The sequence below is a fragment of the Falco punctatus genome (assembly GCF_963210335.1).
Source record: "Falco punctatus genome assembly, chromosome: 6".
Lineage (NCBI taxonomy): Eukaryota > Metazoa > Chordata > Aves > Falconiformes > Falconidae > Falco > Falco punctatus.
In genome coordinates, this window is record NC_137585.1 from 54,080,926 (window position 1) to 54,100,989 (window position 20,064).

A 20,064-nucleotide genomic window follows, 5' to 3' on the forward strand; every position below is an offset into this window, starting at 1 on the left:
AAATGAAAGATCTGAGTGTGTTCTTCCCATATATGTTCAAAGGAAAAAAAAAAACAAACAAAACCAACCAACCAAACCCAAACAAACAAAAAAAAACACAACAAAAAAACCCTAAAACCAAACAAATGTTTAAAGTTTGAAAAGTGTGAGCATTCTGCAGAGAACTCTACATACAATCATTTCTATGATTAGTAGGTTACAGGAAATACCATAAAATAACAGATGACATATTTCAGAAAACAAAATTAAATTCAGACAGCTACTTCCTTATCTAGATATTTGAGATAGTTTTTGGATCTGCTAATAATGATTGTTTCCAGATAGGGTTGCACAGTACCTCAAAAGATCACCTAAATCTCTTTAAATGATTCTTAGATTATTATTATTCTTTTTTTTTTTTTTTTTTTTAGGCTTTAAAATTAAATCATATGCTGCAGTTCATTAGAAATATACATTACAAGATTAAACTCATAACTTCAATAACTTGTTGCTTTAATAAAATATCTACACTTTTAAATACTATTAAAAAAATGTGTATGACTCTGTATTCATGTTTCCTTGATCTTGATAGTTTACAAAACAAACTTAATTGATACAACTCACGCAATTATTATAGTGTATTTCTGATGAAGACATATGAGTTATGTCAAGGGTAAATCTAATTTGTTTGTCTTTCAAATGTACCTGATTATTATTCTCTTCCAAAAGGTAATGCCACTACAATGCACATACCTAAACTTTCTCCATGTTTCTGTAACTCGGCAGAGAGATTTAATTTATGGTAGAATTGTTTTAACAATTTTTCATTTAAAGGCAACAGTTTTATATTAAAAGAAGACTTATACATAAAACTCATTTTACTTTCTTTAACAGATAATAACTGTAGAAATACAGACAAGGATATATCCTCTTGAGGTTTTTGTGGTGATCACAACTCCATAGTGGGACTGCAGCATGGCGGCATAAAAGACTGCAAGACAATTAGTTAAATAAATGTAATTTTCTTCTTACACCACTGATTCAATCTAGTCAACCCATCAAGTGGGAGCTAAAACCAACCTCCTTCCTTTTAACAGATAAGGAAACTGAAGCATAATAAAAGGAGTCATGCTACCCTACAAACTGTGAGACAGTAAATGGAGAAGGAGGGATAGGAACATTGTCCTCCTGTCTTTGACTTTACCTGACCTCACTTACCTAAAGAAAAGCCTGCTGTTCTCCTTGACTGAAAAGGAAAACCTGGAACAAGCAGTTTCCTGTGTTTAATATTCTAAAAATAAAAAAACCAACCAAACAAACCCCCCAGCCTTGTTTTAAAACTAGGTTGAGGATTTAAATTGCCTAATAGCTATAAAAGGTTTTCATCTTTTAATATATTTTTCCAGAAATAGGGAAAGATTGAACTTCAAATTATCCCACTAAAAAATCAGGTAGTCTAAATTAATTACATTTGATGTATTTTTTTTTGTTCCAGATGTTTATGGTGTGTTATTTGTTCTGGGATTTTGAATGGAGAGTAACAATCCATTTGGACAAGATCAAAAGAGAAATGTAAATTATTTCCTTACCTGTAATTTTATCTTCTCTATGAGGGTACCTGCTGCTTTGCTAGTGCAGTACTGATGTGTTTTCTGCCTTTGTCCCAAGCTTCAGAGATCCCTCTGGTGATTTTTCCCCACTTGCTTACCAACTTCCACTGCTGGCATTTTGAGGTAGTGCACTCACATTTGGCTCCAGGAATACTGTCAGCTGAGGGAATATAAGACAACTAAAAAACAAGTTAGAAAACAGCAGAGCAATATCCAGGCAGGAAAAAAAAAAAGTTCAAAAACAGTGAATCAGTCATCAACTTGAAACCCTTCGATCATTTTCCTCTCTCTTTTCATCCACTTAGAATCTCCACATGAAGAAAAGACTTTCCCATGCTTGGGGAAATTTTAGCCAAAGTCCAGGGTGCTGACAGAGTAGTGGGTACCCATTCAGAGAACAAAAAATTATTTTAAGGGCATATAATTTTAATTTTCTCTAGTATGAGTACCCATCACGCCATCAGTCTAATACAAATAAGAAACAGAAGAAAGGTGGCAGATTTGGGGGATTTCAGAAAAATCCCTGTCACTCTGTCTCAAGCCTTAACAGATCCAGGGAATAGGAAGACTCAAGGGCTTTTCAATTAAAAGCTGTCATTGATGAACAATTAAAAAGATTTCTCATTGTCCAGGGAAAAATACACAAAAGTCTGGTTCACTAAAAAGTAGTCAAGATTATGGTTGCTGATTCCCAACTAATAGTTGTAGTTGTCTTGGTCATCAGAAAAAAGAAGGGAAAAGAGCAACTAGTACTGTCAATTTAATAAGCAAATAAATTGAACACAAAACAGAGAGCATCTCCACCACCCATGCTTGAAGTTGCATGTAGATGACAAAATTTCACCATCATCCTCTTGCACTTTTTACATGTAATGGTCAGAAGTTCCTGTGGCGTTCTTGGAAGAAGATAGCATAACACACTGGTATTAATTCCAAAAAAATGATGGCTTTGATGCTTTTTCCCAGCATGTGCCCTGAAATCACAATAAACTGATGCACGTAACTAGCACCATTCCTGAACTGATTATAAATGGCTTCATGCTTGAGTGTTACAGAGATTTCCAGGTGAAAGTGACAAATTCCTATAACTCCTCTGTAGTGGGGATCACCTTGATACATGAGCTCCAGAAATTTAACTAAGAACCTGCTTTGGTATTGAATTGAATTTGTCTTTCCCAAAGAACCTGGCCAGTTGTCTTCATATCTGCATCTTCGCATTATCTTCTGACTAGTATGTGACCAAAGACAAGGTGTATGAATGAATCAGAGTAGTTAATCACAATTAGACACTGGTATTATAAAATCTCAAGTAATGAAGGAAACACCAAAAGGCTCTGAAGAGGTTATTGCCTTCAAGTTTCAGGAATGTGAGTACCTATGATGTGCTTTAAGGTCAAGAGAGAGGAAAAGGACTCTGGTAATTTCTTGAATGACCCTCCAAAAAGAAATTGGCTTTGCAAGTAATCAGCTTCAAACTTGTCAAGTTCCATTGTAGGAAAAAAGTCTCATGTTCCTTTTTCATACTTTGAAAATGTTGAAGAGTAATTATTAACTGGAATTAGAATGATGCCTTGAAGATGATAAATTCCCTATGCTCTCATTTTCCAAGGTCACTCTGAAAAGATGACAAGGAGGCAGGACAGAGGGATCTTCGAATACTAGTAAGAATTTTTCAGTGAATTTGCCTGAATTGGTAATAGCACAAGAAGAGGTAAAGTCCTTTGGTCTTCTTTTGGCAGGGACATGTTCCTGAGCCACAAAGCTTGAATTCAAGATGCAGGGACAAGCTGTTGTTCTTGTGGCTGGCATCAGTAAGATCTTTTCTGGCATTCTTGAACAGGAATAGGCAAATCTGTTTTGGACTTCTTAAAATATGCTGCTCTGTTAAAATTCTTCTATTACTACTGAGTTTGTAGGTACACATTAGTTAGACACAATCCATTGTTTCCTTGAGATCATATCTATCTTCATAAACTGGAGACACACTTCACCGTGTTCACTTCTGGTTTTAGAGGTCTTGCCAATATAATTCTACAGGCCACATCACACAAATAAGTCGTGGTGAACTGGCCATCTTGCAGCTTCACTCAGAATCTCTACTTCAGAGCTCTATGACATTTGTCACTGTAGATATGGAAGGGGATGATTGATAGCCAGGACTGTGAGGTCTGAGAAGGAATCACCTGTGTATGCTAATAAATCAGTAGAAAAAAAAAACTCAAAATCCATTTTATAGAACATATAAAGTCCTTTGGAGTCTTTTCTCCATACACAGCAGTAGTGTCTTCCCTAAGATTAACCTGGTGCTCACCAAGGTGGAAGAAGGAGTAAAATACAAGCTATGAAAAAAAAAAATATGAATAATTAGGATATTCTTACGGAAATTAATTTTGCGTTGGTCCTTTTTTAATTTAGTCCTCAATCTTCTACTTAGTCTTGCCTGAAATATATTTTTATTCTTCATTTTGAACAGTTCTTAGATAGGACAGGACTATCTTCTTTATTCTTATGGAGAAATAAGTAAGGTTTACAACCATGCTCACTTTGCTCTGCAAGGGAATAACATCTGAGTAATAGGATTTCAACTGGTTTGAGAGTCGTTCACTCTTCCAGTGGTGACTGTGCATAATGCTTTGTAAGACTGACTTTCTCTGCTTGATATTGATTATTATCCATTTCCTTCCTTCCCTATTAGAAGGCAGAAAAGCAGAGCTGCAACAGGGCGGGTACTGAAGTTTTCTATAACCATTCCTAATGAGTAAGGAAATACCTCAAGAAAACTACGGAATTTTGGAAAATTGAAAGTAATACTTTTTGGACAGTTGGGGGCTGCTTTTCCACTTCCTCAATATGAGCTCTGCAACTAAGCAGTGATGCAGAGTTTGTGAAGCCTGTGCCAAATACCCGTGGAAAGAGGCATGAGTTCTGCCTGCAGCTATCTAGGTAGTAAGTAATGCGAGGTTTCAGAACACTCCAGTCTCTCTGAGCTGAAATGTATCATTTCTGGCTGCAGAAATGATCCAAAGAATCCCTTACAGACTTGAAAGGAGGGTGAGACAAGAAAGAAACACTAGTTTTAGAGCATGCCAGCATGACTCATATCATGCTGGCATCTGAATATCATCTTCCTATATGGGAACTTGTGAGGTAGTAGAAGCTGACAAAAGATTTTCCAGGAAAATTAAAAAGGGCTGCCAGATATTCAAAGAGCCTTTCTTGCACAGCTGCAAAAGGGCAAAGAGACTGGCAGAATGGAGCTGCAAATGAATGGAAATGTCTTTGATTCGGTGTCAGGAATTTTCCACTTTGTGGAGAAGTGGAGAAAAACAGTAATTTACATACAGCCTTCAGAACTCATTCTTATTTTCCATCACAGAGGCAGAAAATTATTCTTCAGACATGAGGTCAATATCTCAAACATGCCAGCAAAGGAAAAAATGGGGGGGGGGGGGGGGGGGGGGGGAGAAAAGAAAGGAAAATACATCACAAGTTGAATCTTTTGGGACAAAGGCAGAAAACCTCTTGGCTGTACTGATGGAGTGGAGGAATCCCATGTGGAAGGAAATAATACTTGCAAAAATCACTGATTAGTTAATTAACCACATTAACTGAAAACCAATTGCATTTTTTTAAAATATTGCAGAAATATTTTCCTTCTATTTTCAAGTAATTCTGTCAATTTTCAGGTTCTGCAGAAGCTAAAATGATGCTTTACAGTGGATGCTAGCTGCAGTCTTACCTTAGAAAAAACTATTCCCTCATAAAAATGTATAAACCACAACATATATTACTAACAGTCTGCAAGTGTGATGAAGGGATTGCAAAAGATTTCATTTCTCATGATTTGTACAGTGTGTCTACTCACAAAAAAAAAAAAAAATAAAAATAGAGAAACCCTTCCGAATAGCTAAAGACAAGACTCAGTGTATTCACAAGGAGTTGCAGCAAGGGACTGAAAAAATACAAGGAAAAATTGCAAACCTTCTAGGCAAAAAATGCTATTCTGTTTTTAGAAATTATTTTCTTTCAAATAAGGCATTAACAGGCTCACTCCTTCCAAAAGAGCTGTGCCTATGAATATTTCCGTTAACCCATTCTCTCTTTTGATATTCCTCAGTTTTAGTTCTTAATATCAGTATCCATAGGACTCAAAGTCAGAACAGAACAAAACAAAATTTGAGACCAAAAATGTCTTGGGGTTGAATGTTTGGATTATCTTCACCTGCCCAACAAGTTTTCTGACCATTCAGCCTATGGCTCTGCTTATAACATTTCACACCACAACACTTCTTCCTTTAATCATTTCCACCATAACTTGTGTTTTGTGGGTATTTTTCAAGTACATTAACCTTTGTGGAAAGGACTATGACTTGTCTAGATTTCTGTGACCTACAAATGGACATCATCAAGCTGTAGGCCTAAACTCATGTCAAATGTAGACTTGTAACAGGAACTTTTTAACAGGGTAGTACTAGGCATGCCAACTTCACATTAAAGAAGTAAATAAAGTATATAGCAGCTATTTTTCAGAAAATCAGTGAATTGCACAGCCCTGAATACCGATGATTCCTTGTAACATATGTTGGCTGCAGTGCTAAATATTTTCATCTAAATGTCCATGTGTCCCAAAAGATTAGTGTTTAGGTGACCTACAAAAAACCCAGAGCTTCAGTATGACATAATTGTGATGCTAGATCAAAAAAATAATTACTGACTTATACAAAAACCTAATGTGACCCCAGAAAATGTCAACCTATTTCCATTACCAGCTCATTTGCCCCCTGAAACTTGTATGTATTTTTAGGAAAATGTGTACGTACCACTTATTGCTATTTTAATAACAGATTAGATACAGTTGGGTCTCTAAGTTAGCAATGAGAAACATGCTGAGACAGCTGCAGATTTCTCCTGGTGACAGATTAGCCAAAGGCATGGAAAGAGATACCATAGCAACAAGGAGGCTGTCACAAGTACAATCACTCTTTTCCATGGGTAATATTTTGCCACAGTCTGTGCACTTATATTGTAATCACATCCTTTTTATGAACCACGAGGTATTCCTAGTCACTGTATTATTTCTGTAAATCTTCATCTGAAATTAAGGTAGAAGGTGAGGAGTCTGTAGACAGAGGCTCTGAAGTGAGGCAGGGGAATAGAACAGTTTCACAGTGATGTTGTTTTTTACTTTACTCATACAGCCCCTTAAATAATACTAGGAAAAGCAATTCCTGTCATTATTTTACTACTAAAACATGACAGATCATTGATTTACCCTGTAAGTATTTAATATTTCACAGTGTTCAAAGCAAAAAGGAAATTGTTTCATGTGATGGAAGTTAGTAGCAGTTTTACACTGAAAAAATGTCATGTGAGAAATACGTTGCCTTATTAGCACTGACTGACCACAACTACCACATGTCTGGCCTATCGGAAACGTCCTAGAAAAGCCTATACACAATATTTATATGATGAATTTCTGCTTTTTCTAATTATGTGTCATTACTACTGCTGTTTTTTAAAAGCCTGGAGGAGGAAAAGGAGGAAAGACATGAGGGAAGAGGCTACCACAATGGCAATATTTCTTTTCAACTCTGGCAGAAAAAAAACAGCAGTACTTATTCCATTTCCCACCCTCTGCTGCTGCTGAAGAGCCTGTGCATCTGCTGCTCACCCGGAGAAGCACAGATGAACTAACATAGCTGTATTGCTAACACTGATGTCAGGCTCAGCTACAAGAAAAATGCCATTTTCTTCTCATATCCAGGGACACATTTTAGCTCTCTTGTATTATGTTGTCTTACTCAAGCAGTGGTTATGACAGCACTGGTAGTAGTAGAGTCACCACTAACGCTGCCTCCAGATACTGGGAATCTCAGTAGCCTGCTGCAAAGTATTAGTATGCAAAGGTACCTAACAAAAAGTCCTTTCACTCTGTGCTGAAAGGCTTATGAACAGCATTTTTATAAATTCAAATATAAATAAAATTACTGCCTCTCCTTTCAGCAGCTGTAATTAATTTAGAAACAGTCCAGCATCTGCGAGTGAGAAAGATGAGATAGAAAATGTAAGCAGTATTTATAGATAGCAACAGAACTACATTGATTCATGGTTGAATGCATGTAGTGAACAATATTTGGCTTCACATGCAGCCAGTTGGTGTGTTTGGATGGTACACTTTCTCCTCTTCCAAGGATGTTATTCAATTTCCAGTTTCTTTTAAGCTCTGGATGCCATAATGTAAAATTAGATTAAATGGAATATTACAAATATCTGACTTCAGGCTCTCTCCAATATTGTTTTGGAATGTAGATAAACACTCTCAGTATGGATTTCTCTCCATCCTGGCAATATTTCTGTTCTTTTCACACTAGTCGTCTATCTCTGGTATTGATTTGGAAAGCAGATTTGGATTTGGAATGTAGATAAATATACTCAATATGGATTTCTTTTTGGCCCTATAATATTTCTCTTTTATTTCTCTCTGTCCTTGTAATATTTTTTTTTGCAGTACTCTATTTCTAATATTAGTTTGGCATACAGTTACATAGTAATATATTAGATATTGATTTCTTTCTGTTCTGCAGCGTGCTTTTATCAACATATTAAAAATAATAGCCAGTTTTCAGAGCAACAATTGCAGTTCCTTCTGCCCCTTATAAAAGTGTGGGTGCTTAGCTATTCTAGAAACTGGATGCTCATTTCCAAAATATGGCCATTCATGACCTGTCTGAAAATACTACTTTCACTTGTTTATAGGAAAACGTTCACCTTCAGCTTCTAGAGATTTTCAGAGGTTAATAATAAATACTTGCTATGCATTACATCTAAACTTTTTCATTAATTTATATTATTAGTATTAGTATTATTAGTAGTATTATACCAACAAGTCAACTGTACACAGACATGCACTGGTTGCAATTTTTGCTGAATAATAGGTACTGGACATGTTGCTTATCATAGTATAATTCACTGATTTTGATCATCACTGTGTATCTTCAGAACATTAACATTTTGAAGCTTCTCTTATACTATATTGCATTTGATAGTGGTCAAAGTCCAAAGCTTCCCTAACTGACAAAGAATGGAGGGCTTTTTTGATCATCTTCCTACTGAAAACCACATCAAAAAGACTAAAGTCTCCAAGCCAGCTTCTTCCTTTTCAACATTAAGTGAATGTTAGGCACTAAGCTAGTCATCATAGCTCTCCTTTAGAGTTATTAGGGAGACTTAAGCACCTCCAGAAGATAATTAATCTGACTTATCTTGGGATAAAATTAATTGCCCTCTGGAATCGAGTAATTCTCTCCAATACTAAAAAGACAGCCTAGAACTTAAGCTAGTCACCTCACTCTAGACAGTCCTAACCCAAGAAAAGTCAAGTAAATTCCACTACATATATTTTAACCAGAACTTAGTGCTTAGCGTTAAACTATGCCTCATTCCACAAGCAGTTCTACCAAATAAAACTAAAAGCTTAAGGACAAGGTACAATTTCATTACTGCCAATCGCTCAAAGCTGTGCCACGGCAGGTTAGACTGGATATTAGGAAGCATTTCTTCACCAAGAGGGTGATCAAACACTTGAACAGACTTCCTAGAGAGGCAGTCGATGCCCCAAGCCCTCAGTGTTTAAGAGTCATTTGGTCAATGCCCTTATTAACATACTTTAATTTGGTCAGCCCTGAATTGGTGTAGTGGGTTTGCATGGCAAGGTTTTGATAGAGGGGAGGCTACAGGGGTGGATTCCTTGAGAAGCTACTAGAAGCTTCCCCCACATCTGATAGAGCCAATGCCAGCTGTCTCCAAGATCCGAGTCCATCAGTGGTAACACCTCTGGGATAACATTTAAGAAAAGGAAAAAAAAACTGCACAACAAATTGCAGCTGGAGAGAGGAGTGAGACCATGTGAGAGGAGCATCCCTGCAGCCCCCCAGGCTGGTGCAGACGGAGGGGCAGGGGGGGCTCCAGGCCCGGAGCAGAGGTTCCCCGGCAGCCCCTGGGGAAGCCCCTGGTGAGGCAGGCTGTGCCCCTCAGCCCATGGAGGGTAACGGTGGGGCAGATCCCCACCTGCAGCCCCTGGGGACCCCACGCCGCAGCAGGGGGTGCCCGAAGGGGGCTGCGGATGCCCAAAGGAGGCTGTGACCCTGTGGGAAGCCCATATTGAAGCAGGTCTGCTGGCAGGGCTTGTGACCCCACAGGGGACCCAGGCTGGAGCAGCCTGCGCCTGAAGGGCTGTGCCCTGTGGGAGGGACCCCGGGCTGGAGCAGAGGAAGAGTGTGAGGGGGAGGGAGCAGCAGAGATGTGAGATGAACTGACCGTAACCCCCATTCCCCATCACCTTGCACTGTTCAGGGGGAGGAGGTCGAGAAATCAGGAGTGAAGTTGAGCCTGGGAAGAAGGGAGGCGGGGGGAAGGTGGTTTTTTTTAAGTTTTGGGTTTATTTCTCATTAACTTCCTCTGATTTGAATGGTAATAAATTAAACTAATTTCCCCAAGTCTGTTTCACCCATGATGGTAGTTAGTGAGTGATCTCCCTGTCCTTACCTCAACTCGTGAGCTTTTTGTTATATTTTCTCTCCTCTGTCCATTTGAGGCGGGGAGTGATAGAGCAGCTTTGGTGGGCAGCTGGTGTCCAGCCAGGGTTAAATGACCACAACTGGTCAGGCAGTTGGACTAGATGATTGCTGTATGTTCCTTCTAAAGGGTATAGTCTATTCTATCCCATTTCACATGAAAAATATCAATGCATATTTCCCTACATCTTCATAAAATATCAGCCCAGGGACATTCCCCTCTCCCTGGCACAAGTGTGCACTTCTTCAGTCATGTCACAGCTCCAGGATCTCAAGATGAGACCCAGAATGCATGACTTTACCCGTGTTCCTCTGCTCTAGTATCTGCTGGAAATACACATGGGTTTATGGGCTGCCCAGGAGCTCCAAGCTAGTCTCAGGGTGGATGCCTGGGGAACTGGGACCACAGGAGGCATTGCAGCATGCACTTTCATATAGGTTACATGCAGCTTCTGGTGCTTTTGTTTAAAGTCAGTCTCTATTATAAAGACAGAGGGCAGTGTACTGTTCTTAAAAATACAAGGAAAGCCCGGCATCTAGATCTGCCCCTAAAAAAAACCCTATCCAGAGACCTCTGGTGCAGAATACACCCCATAACTGAGAGAAATGTGAAATTATTTCTCATCAGCAATTATCTGACCACAAAATGTTGTTTTCCAGTCTTTTTAATGGGCTCCTTTGTTTAATATAAACCCACAGCATTTTTAAAATGTCATTGTAAATTTTATACATAATACTGCTATATTTTTTTATTTTTCAACTGGTGGGAAAATTCCTGTGTTTTAAACAGACATTTTCCTTATTTTGCAAAAATAAAAGGAAACACAACCAAGAGAGCTTTTTGAATGAAAACAGTTATATCAGAAAAAGGCTGTAAGAAGAAAAAATATTTCAAAGGTAAAAAAAAATCTTTGGATTTTCTCCTTTTGTAACACTTTTGTCATCATTTAAAGAGGGCAATGTGGCAAATTTTTTTGTGTGTTTATTTATTTATCAGAACATTGAAGCTAGTCAGATAGAAAAAAAAAAATCAATTCCTTCCTCTCACAAGTTTCTCAGTCTGGAGGAGAATGCCACAATGTGCCTGCTAGATCTCAGCTATGTGCTAATCTCAGCTAATTTTATAATGCTCCTATGTGTTTCTGAACATCCTTTTGTTGTGGTGTAATGCTCAGGAAGGCAAAACACGCACTTCTTATATGAAGTCAAAGAAATTACTGTTTTAGCTAAATTGTCATTGCCTTTTCTCCCCTTCCTCTCCTGCAGGCTACACAGACCCATAACAATCAATTCTAAACCAGCACAAGTTAACTCAGGACTTAGTTTATTTATACACACTTCCCCCGCCATACTCATTCCTCTTCCATGGTGAACTCCTAATGTCAGCCCTCTCCCACTAATATGCAGACAAACTAGGAAAAAGAGTCTAACATTTCCATAATACCTGGTTTTGCATTATGAGGATAAATAATTTCCACCTGTTTTCTTCACATTTTAATTGAGTACCACAATATTCATGCTATTTCTAATTCATTATTCATGTGTTACATTACTAGATTGCCATATCTGAAAAAAAATAATGCAAAACCTCAAGTAGAACACATTTTTAAAAATCAATTCCTTTTCTGCCATTATTCACTTGGCCTTTTGCTTAGTGACTGATACCATAACTATTAGGAAGTTGCTGTCATCATTTCTTTCAATAGTGTAATTAAATATGCTAACAGAGGTGGACAAGCAAAATACCTCCCTCCTTCACTGGTTTTATCTCTAACATAACGCTTAACTAATCACAGCTCGAGATGTGTAAACACAGATGCTGCTTTTGAACTGGGTATCCTGTAGAAGAGAAGAGCGCACTTCAGTAGTCAGTTGGTTAGGCTTTTTGTATATGAAGGAGGCAAACTTACACAAAATGTTTAGAGTTGAATATAGACTTCCTTAGGCCTTTCAGGAAAGCCTTCACAAGGCTTTTCTGCAACAGACTTAAATCACCCAAGCTGTTCAGTTCCCTTTGTTTCTTTATGCTTTTACATTATACATGATAATCACATAAGGGTTATTTCATTTGACAATCAGAAACTTATTATTCATGACTTCTTAATACTGACTCTTTGTACAGTTCTTTTTATGTTTCTCACAAAAATGGCATTTTGAAGACACAGAGCACTTTAGAATTTTTCCTTTTATTTATATACACTTCAGGGAGCAGAAAGAGGAGCTACAAAAATATTGCAGTCACTACATATTAGGGAAAAGTACTTGCTTTTTGATAATAAGCTGCTCTCTTAGCACATAGAATCCTTCACATTTCCAAAAGCAATGTATATTTTTCCGGGCATCAGAATGATGTCTGTTAAAATCTCAGCCCCCTGCATCTGGAAAGATAAAGACCTTCATTCACCTGCCACCTGGTTTCAAAGAAATCTCCTCAAGGCAAATCCAATTGATATCTCCCTGTTTTGTGACCTCTTTTTTCCTACAGAAAGGTAATCCAGACCCACGTTTTTACTTGCAAATAAACACTCACAGTTAATAGAAAAACAGCACGCATTCTTTAAGACTAACAGTGCCATGCAGAAGTAGCCAGGACAAACTTCAAAACACACAGACACACGTAATTATTTTTCTATTTCTATTACCATTACTAATTTCTATCTAATTCCTTCCGTTTACATTACAAACGCACACACAATTTACATGTATATCATCAGACTTGCATTGGCATGTACAAAGTGTGGGCAGCATTGAAGCAAGGTCAGCTTCAGAAAAAACACATTTGAAAGAGAATTTAGGAGTGGAATTGTGTATCAAACATTTAGGAAGTGTCCTTCCTTCAAAGAATGTCAAAACGTTTTAAAGACATGTACATACAGAAACTGAGACATGTAGAGCTTTTTGTGGAACAGAAGGAATATAATTCAGTTAGCACACACTATATTTCACTACAACCAAGGTGTCCCAGCAATTTAGTGCCTATTCAAGGCAGATTTCTGTCAAACGACATGGACACTCAAATACCTGTGTAAAGTAAACATCACCCTAGCAAATTATGGTCTGACACTACAATCACTAAATACTTAAAAGCAAAACTGGTCATCAGTGTATGTGGTGGAGTGTAGGGGTGAAGGTGTTTATGTTTACATGCATGCACGTGTATCTTCAGAGTGCATTTTAATCTGTTTTATGTTGATGAAGAACTGTTGACCCTATAGAGATACAACGCTGTAGTTTTAGGAAGTTTGAGTGAGTGCTTAACATTTATCTGAATAATTTGTTATTCTTCTATTTCTTTTAGCCACTAAAAAGCAGAGATCACAGCACTTTTGTTTTCAAGCATTGTATATGATGAATGTTAGAGGTATTTCTGTTAATGTAATTTTGAATCAATAATATAAAAAGTGTCAAATGGAGGAAAGGAACTCACTGAAATTCTGTCAAAATTCTTTAGTAAATACCAGTCATACAAGATGGAAAGAACCAGAAGATCATACTGTAATGACACATCAAATGCTTACCATACTCAGCAGTTTCTACGGGGAAACACTGTAATTCCATGTTATTGATAAAAATGCACTTTGCTACCCTGTGAATGAAGAGCCTAGCTGAGTGTATAGACTGTGCGACTGGTTTCAGGGAGAAATACATATCAGATTATAATACATTTGATCATTACTGGTAGTTGAAGAAGGGTTCAACTCTACTATCTCCACTGCTTACCTGAGAAGGTGTGGCACACTGCTTACCGTGTTCAACCAATTGCAAAGTATGCTGAGAAAAGTGTGCAGGAAGTCCAATCCCAGTATGAATCTCTTCCCGCACATCTTTAGTCTTCTCAACTTGTGTCTTCCATGTGCACCCAATTTCCTGTGCACTTTTTTTTTTTTTTTTACTTGTTGATAACATGTCAGGTTGGTATCATACCTACCCTAGTTGTTTTCACTTTATTCCCAGAGGAACAGCTCCATCCCTTACGATCTGGAAGAACTTTACATTCCTCCCCTTCAAGACATGGTTGCATGTGGCACCACCATTTCTGCTCCACTATTGAAGCTACAAGAGAGGAAAACAAACACTTGTGCACGTACACTTTAATATGTCATTATGTTGCAACATTTCTTCTGTTTTCCAGGAGAATGTTAGAAATACATTGACTGACAGCTGGGCTGTTATTTTCAGCCAGCTCAGAACCTTCATAAGAAATTAGATCTAAATTGTGCAAGATGCTATGTGCTTCAAAGTCAACCTCTTTACTGTGGTTTTATTCTAATTTACTGCAGTTCAGGAACTAATTTCATAGCATTTCTTTCCAACCCTCATATCTTATTCTTCAGCCAGATTTCAAAGTTTTAAGTAGAACCTCTTCTTTCGACTTAGTATATTTTGCCTGATCTACTATGTAGTCTAGCATAGCCTGATTAAATTTATTCCCCAGTGATGACATATTTACAGCTTTTCTGACAGTCAACAACATATCAACAGTAAAGAGATCATGTAAAGGGTGAATCCATCCTGCACCTCCTTCAGAGAAAGAGATGTGAAAAATGAGCTAGTATTTCCCAAATAAAACATATGAGCCTATGCCAGATTTGTTAAGTAAAACATTAATATTGCACTGTGAACAGGAAAAATAGTGTTGTTCTAAAAAGACTAAAAAACAGCCAGAACTGTGTTGTTTGCTTGTTTGTTAGTGTACGATAAAAAAAAAAAAAATAATAAAATGTAAGACTGCAGCACATGAAAATTATATGCTCATGTAGATTTTGCATAAACACTTTAATTAACTGAATTTCATACAACTCTGAGGACACTCTGCCAGTCAGATGAAATCTAACTTCTCAAGAGGTCTCTTTCACTGCCATCTAATAATTTTGCTTGGCATTTCCACAGAGTAAAGCAAATAATTCATTATTCCCATCTTCCTCCTATTCACCTTGGGCATGCCCTTCAAAATTCAGAAGCTTTCCTACTCTTATTTTAAATAGTTAACTGTAATGGAGTGGTTCCCATTGCTAACTTTAAGCAAGCAAACCCCTCTAGGAACATGCAACAAAAGGAAGCAATAGTGGTAGTCGCACCATCAACACAAGAAGGAGCTGCCCGGGTGGTACCTGCTACCTGCCCAGGGAAGCAGGAGCACTTCACTGTCTGTGATCTTTCTTCTATCTTGTTCTTATTGCAACATCTGTGGAGTGCCACCACTTCACACGTCCCAGTTTTAACATGGTGAGCTGTGAAAATAAGATGAGCAATTTGATAACATTCTGAGGTAGCATCATACTGTTTGGGTTTTTTTTTTAAAAATTAGAAATGCATTGAACTTGGCTCTATAAGGCAATCTGCTATGTATGAAACTAGAATTATAATGGTACTAACACTAGAATGTAAAGTTGATTTATTTTCCAAATGTAGTATAACCATGTCAGAGAGAAAACAGTGGCTAAAGAAGAAAAATTGGAGAAGGCTACATACACAACTGTTCCAGTGAAGCAGGAAGCAGAAACATTACAAAACTAAGTTAGAAACTATATTAATTTCTGGACTTTCATAAACAGCTGTGTATCTTTACCAAGATTTTTTTTTTCCCCTAAGGGAGAAACTTTGAAATGGAAGTGTATCAGTGTTAAAATACCCATACATGCATATGTTTTCAGAATCTGTCTCCAGACTTTATGTCCAGGGTGGATGCAGTTTTTGGAATGATATCCCAAAACCTTCCTACAGATGGACAGAGAAGAACCAGCAGGATACAGGGACAGCCCTCAAACAAAACCCCAAAATAAAATCTACTAAGGAATCACATTTTAAATCTCTCTGCCTGGCAGAGCAAAGTAAGCCTGGGAACATGGGGAATCAAATTTTTCAAACGCGGGAGGCAACAGGATAATCTTCATTATCCCATATCCAGTACCCATCACCCCTACCCATGCTGCTCTAACTGATCACTAGAATGATGCTACCGGAGTCCTATGAGAGGGCAAATTTGGTAAGGGGGGAGCAACCAAACTACCCTTTCTGGTTCAGCAGCCAGTTAACAAAGGATCTGGAGTTCAGAAAAAGTCGTTTTAACGGAACCTTCAGTGGTTACTGATACAAGATCAGATATTTCTGGGGATAGTTCGTTTCCATCAGAAGGAAGAGAGAATGAAATCTGAACTTTTAGCTGGTATTAACCTACAACCTTGTACAGGGACAAATATTAATTATGCAAAGCAGTATGTGTTTTAACAGTATCCTTAAGTTCTCTATTTCTGCTGCTTTTTAACTTTCTGTATGCTTAATGCAAAGCCTATGTACTGAATGCTTCAGCTACCTTTCATGTCCCTAATGGCAACAATAAATGAGAGCTTCCATGAAACAAAGGCCGTACTGACAGGCTTTCAGGAGCCCAACATTGATCTCTGGATCCACTCAGTTGTTATTGCACAGAATCAGCTCCCAAAAGGCTTCAAGAAGGAGCACAGACTTGATGTAGGCTATGGACTCCAAGAACGTGCCTAGAGGCAAAAGCCACAGGCAGCAATTAGACCCTGGGTCTTCATCAACAAAACATAAACTACTAAACATTTCATTCAGCCAATTATGCAATTTTCAGAAGAACAAAGTCCACTGAACAGTCTGTCATCTTTGTCATCACTCACTGCATCATATTAGTTAGTCAGGTTAGATTATACTCCACCACATCATGCTGTACTACAGCTGAAATGATATAACACAACGCAAACAATTAACCCATGATCCATCATATTGTCATACAGTGAAATGTTACATATAAATGAGAAATCTAGGGGGAAATCTCTCTTTTTTGCATAAAAATGCTTTTTTTTTAAATTATGTATCATTTTTAACTCAATAGAGGATGAGGAAAGCAATTCATACTATCTGCCCAAATTTTGCAGTCTCTGATATTTTCATACCTTCGATGTTGAGCAAATATTTTTACAGCTACCAGCACAGTCTGCTGTAAAAATTACTTTTGATTATTTTCCAAACAATTTCACTAGTATATATGCCAATAAAACAATTTAAATAAATACGTTCATTTTTCCCAATAAAATGGTTATAAGGTTTTTTATTTGTGAATATGTTAAAAAAATTATTATTTTATTATGATTATTAGGTTATATTTCAAATGTATAATATATAGTAGAACAAACATGCTGATTTTGTAAGTTCACATTAATTTTTATTTTGATAGGCAATTACACATCTTATACACATACATACTAACACAAATTCACTTATTTGTATTTTACGAAAGGTACATAAAAATCCGATACTGAATCTACAAAAGAAAGTAAATCTAGTGCTAGGATGTGAACTTAGTCCCACTTTCTTGACTATATTTTTCTCTATATTGTATTTTTCACTATATTAGTTTTCAGTCCTTATTTGTATTCTGATGTGTATGACTGATCCTGAAATCTTGTCTCCTTGCTCTCTTATTAAATAGATTTACACTGCCCTATCAGGCCTACAGAAATGCCATAATATACCTGCTAAGAGAAAAAAAAAGTACAACGTGCACCAACAGCCATCTGAAATGGAAGCCAGTTAAGAGAGCTGCTGTAAAATTCTGTGAGATAAATGTTCATACTGAAACAAAACTTTTGAAAGACTTGTTTTGTAGTAATTAGGGAAAGAAAATCAGGCATTTTAGGGCTTTTATGGAAAAGGAGTGTAATTAAATGAAACGGTCACTTACATTCATATACTATACAGAAAAGCATTTCAAAGGGGGAAAAGATACATGAAAAATAGGAGAGAACAAAGAATAATCACATACATACTACTAATAGTATTTGGGGAATCTTTCTTAATAAAGCTGCTTTGACATTTTCTAGGTATAAAACCAAAACAACCTAGAAAAGTATACAAAGATATTTCAAACATTGAAAATCTAGGCCAACCATCTTGTCGACTCTATTTACCATCTAGAGTAAGCAATGAATATTCCTTGAGAGGAAACGTAGGGATTTCAGCTCCTTATGCTATCAAATAATTAAGTTCCAGTGCAGTAAGTACAGTATCTGTCACATTCATGTGAAATGAAAGCCTCTATACAGGAGATAAAGGATTTCCCACAACCTAACACAAATTAACCTCATTAAGCCACTGAACCATTCCACGAAAGGAGGATAGTACTTTAGGAGATTCACGTTTTGGTTTTGTTTCCTTTTCTCCTAGCACAGACTTTAAAGTATGCTGCTTGCTTTGCAGAAAATGTTTGAGGAACTGAGTGTCGTTTCTGGAATCCTACAGAAATTCATTATTCAAAACCACTGCAAACACCCAGTCCTGCATTCTCCGCTAATGCAAGTAATCCTTCCTGAAATCATTGTGAAGGACTGAAGAAAGAGACTCAGAGATATATATGTGTACAGACTGTGAAGTTTGATGATTATGCACAACATAATATATGTTTATATTATGTTCCAGAAGATATAGCACCATTATAAGAGCATAACTTGGAAAACAGACATAACCATATCTCACCCATTAATGGTATATCCTGTAATTAACCTGCCACTTTTACAGCATTTTTCATGTAGTGAAATCATCAATAACTATCTCATAAATCAATATGATATTGGTACACCAAAAGCTAAAGTGTTCATAACCATTTTCCTGGGGAAAACAAAGCTAAGTAATTATTATTCTTCATTTTACATAAAATTGAATGCACTTAAAGAGTGTGTTTAAACATACACAGCAAAGACCTTTAAATGTATGTAAATTCTACCTGTTCTTGTTCCTTCATGGCAATTTCAAATTTCTTTCCTTCAGGTGAATGAAATTTCAGTCATATTTGCACAGTGCACCTGGCACTAAGTTTGGCTCCTACTCCTCTACTTCTGTTGGAAGTTTCTTCCAGGTCAGAAGGCAAGTTACTGTTCAAGGTTATTATTTTTCAGCTCACAAATATGAAAATAAGGTATTTAGCACAGATGCCGTGTTATACACAAACCTAGCATCAAATCAAGGAACGTCTTCTGAATTCCACCGTTTGTTATGATCACCATTTCCTAGCTGCACCACTTAAACATTCATGTTCGGTTCTGACACCCATATATGCTCAGCTATCTGAATCTTTTATTTCCTGAAAGTCACACAGGTCATGCATTCACACAGACACTGGCCATTATCAAAGAGGAAGAAATCATGTTGCCGTGGGCTAGATGAAATAAACTCCGTCTGCAGGTTTCCCATCATTGCAGTAGCCACGTACAAACTGAAAAAAAAGCCATCACGAAGGTTCTCTGCAAAGACACTGGCACAACTGGGTGATACAGCTAAACCCAGCTAACCACTAACAGCCACTGGAAGGAAAAGAAGATCCTTCATCCCTTTTTCCTCACTCTTTCATCCTTTGCTTGCGTGAACACTGTCATTTGACAGTGATGACTGAACAATAGGGATTTAGACCAGCAGAAAAAGATCCCCTTTTTTTGTAGGGATAGTTCGCTACCAGTTTAGCTCCTAGAACTGGGTGCAGAGACTACTGAGAAGCAGTTTCAGCCATAGGGAAGCATCAGGAGCAGGCAGCCATGGAAACACGATCACCTCCTCCTGTGGAAACCAGTTCCTATATTGGCTTACAGACATTGCAGCTCTGCACTCTTACACAAAATAAATGTATCTTATTTTATTCTATTTCAGGTAATTCCTCTGAGGTCAGACAGACTATGTAAAGTTTGCAAAGCTTTGTTTGTTTGTGTCCGTGGGTTTTAAAGTTCCCCCTCAAAAAACAAACAAACAAACAAACAAAAAAAAAAAAAAAAAAAAAACCAAGAAGCAACAGATCAGCAATAAGGAGAGGAATGGAAATGTCTCTTAGCCATGAGTTTCAATCACTTAGCCACGAGTTTCAATCCATATTGCATCTAATATGATACAAAATT

The 20,064-nt window shown here is 37.3% G+C and overlaps 1 protein-coding gene across 3 annotated transcripts in view; it reads right to left on the reverse strand.

Moving 5' to 3' along the window:
• TAFA2 (TAFA chemokine like family member 2) overlaps positions 1–20,064 on the reverse strand; it is a 211,567-nt gene that overhangs the window by 11,857 nt on the left and 179,646 nt on the right. For 2 of the 3 annotated variants that reach the window (XM_080390787.1, XM_080390786.1), the window contains exons 3-4: positions 15,241–15,393; positions 14,091–14,215 (exon numbers count right to left, since the gene is read on the reverse strand). In XM_080390787.1, the coding sequence (XP_080246913.1) occupies positions 14,091–14,215; positions 15,241–15,393 (278 nt within the window). Of the gene's footprint in view, positions 1–1,629; positions 12,541–14,090; positions 14,216–15,240; positions 15,394–20,064 lie in introns of those variants that run through there. The other variant, XM_080390785.1, reaches the window with a different exon arrangement.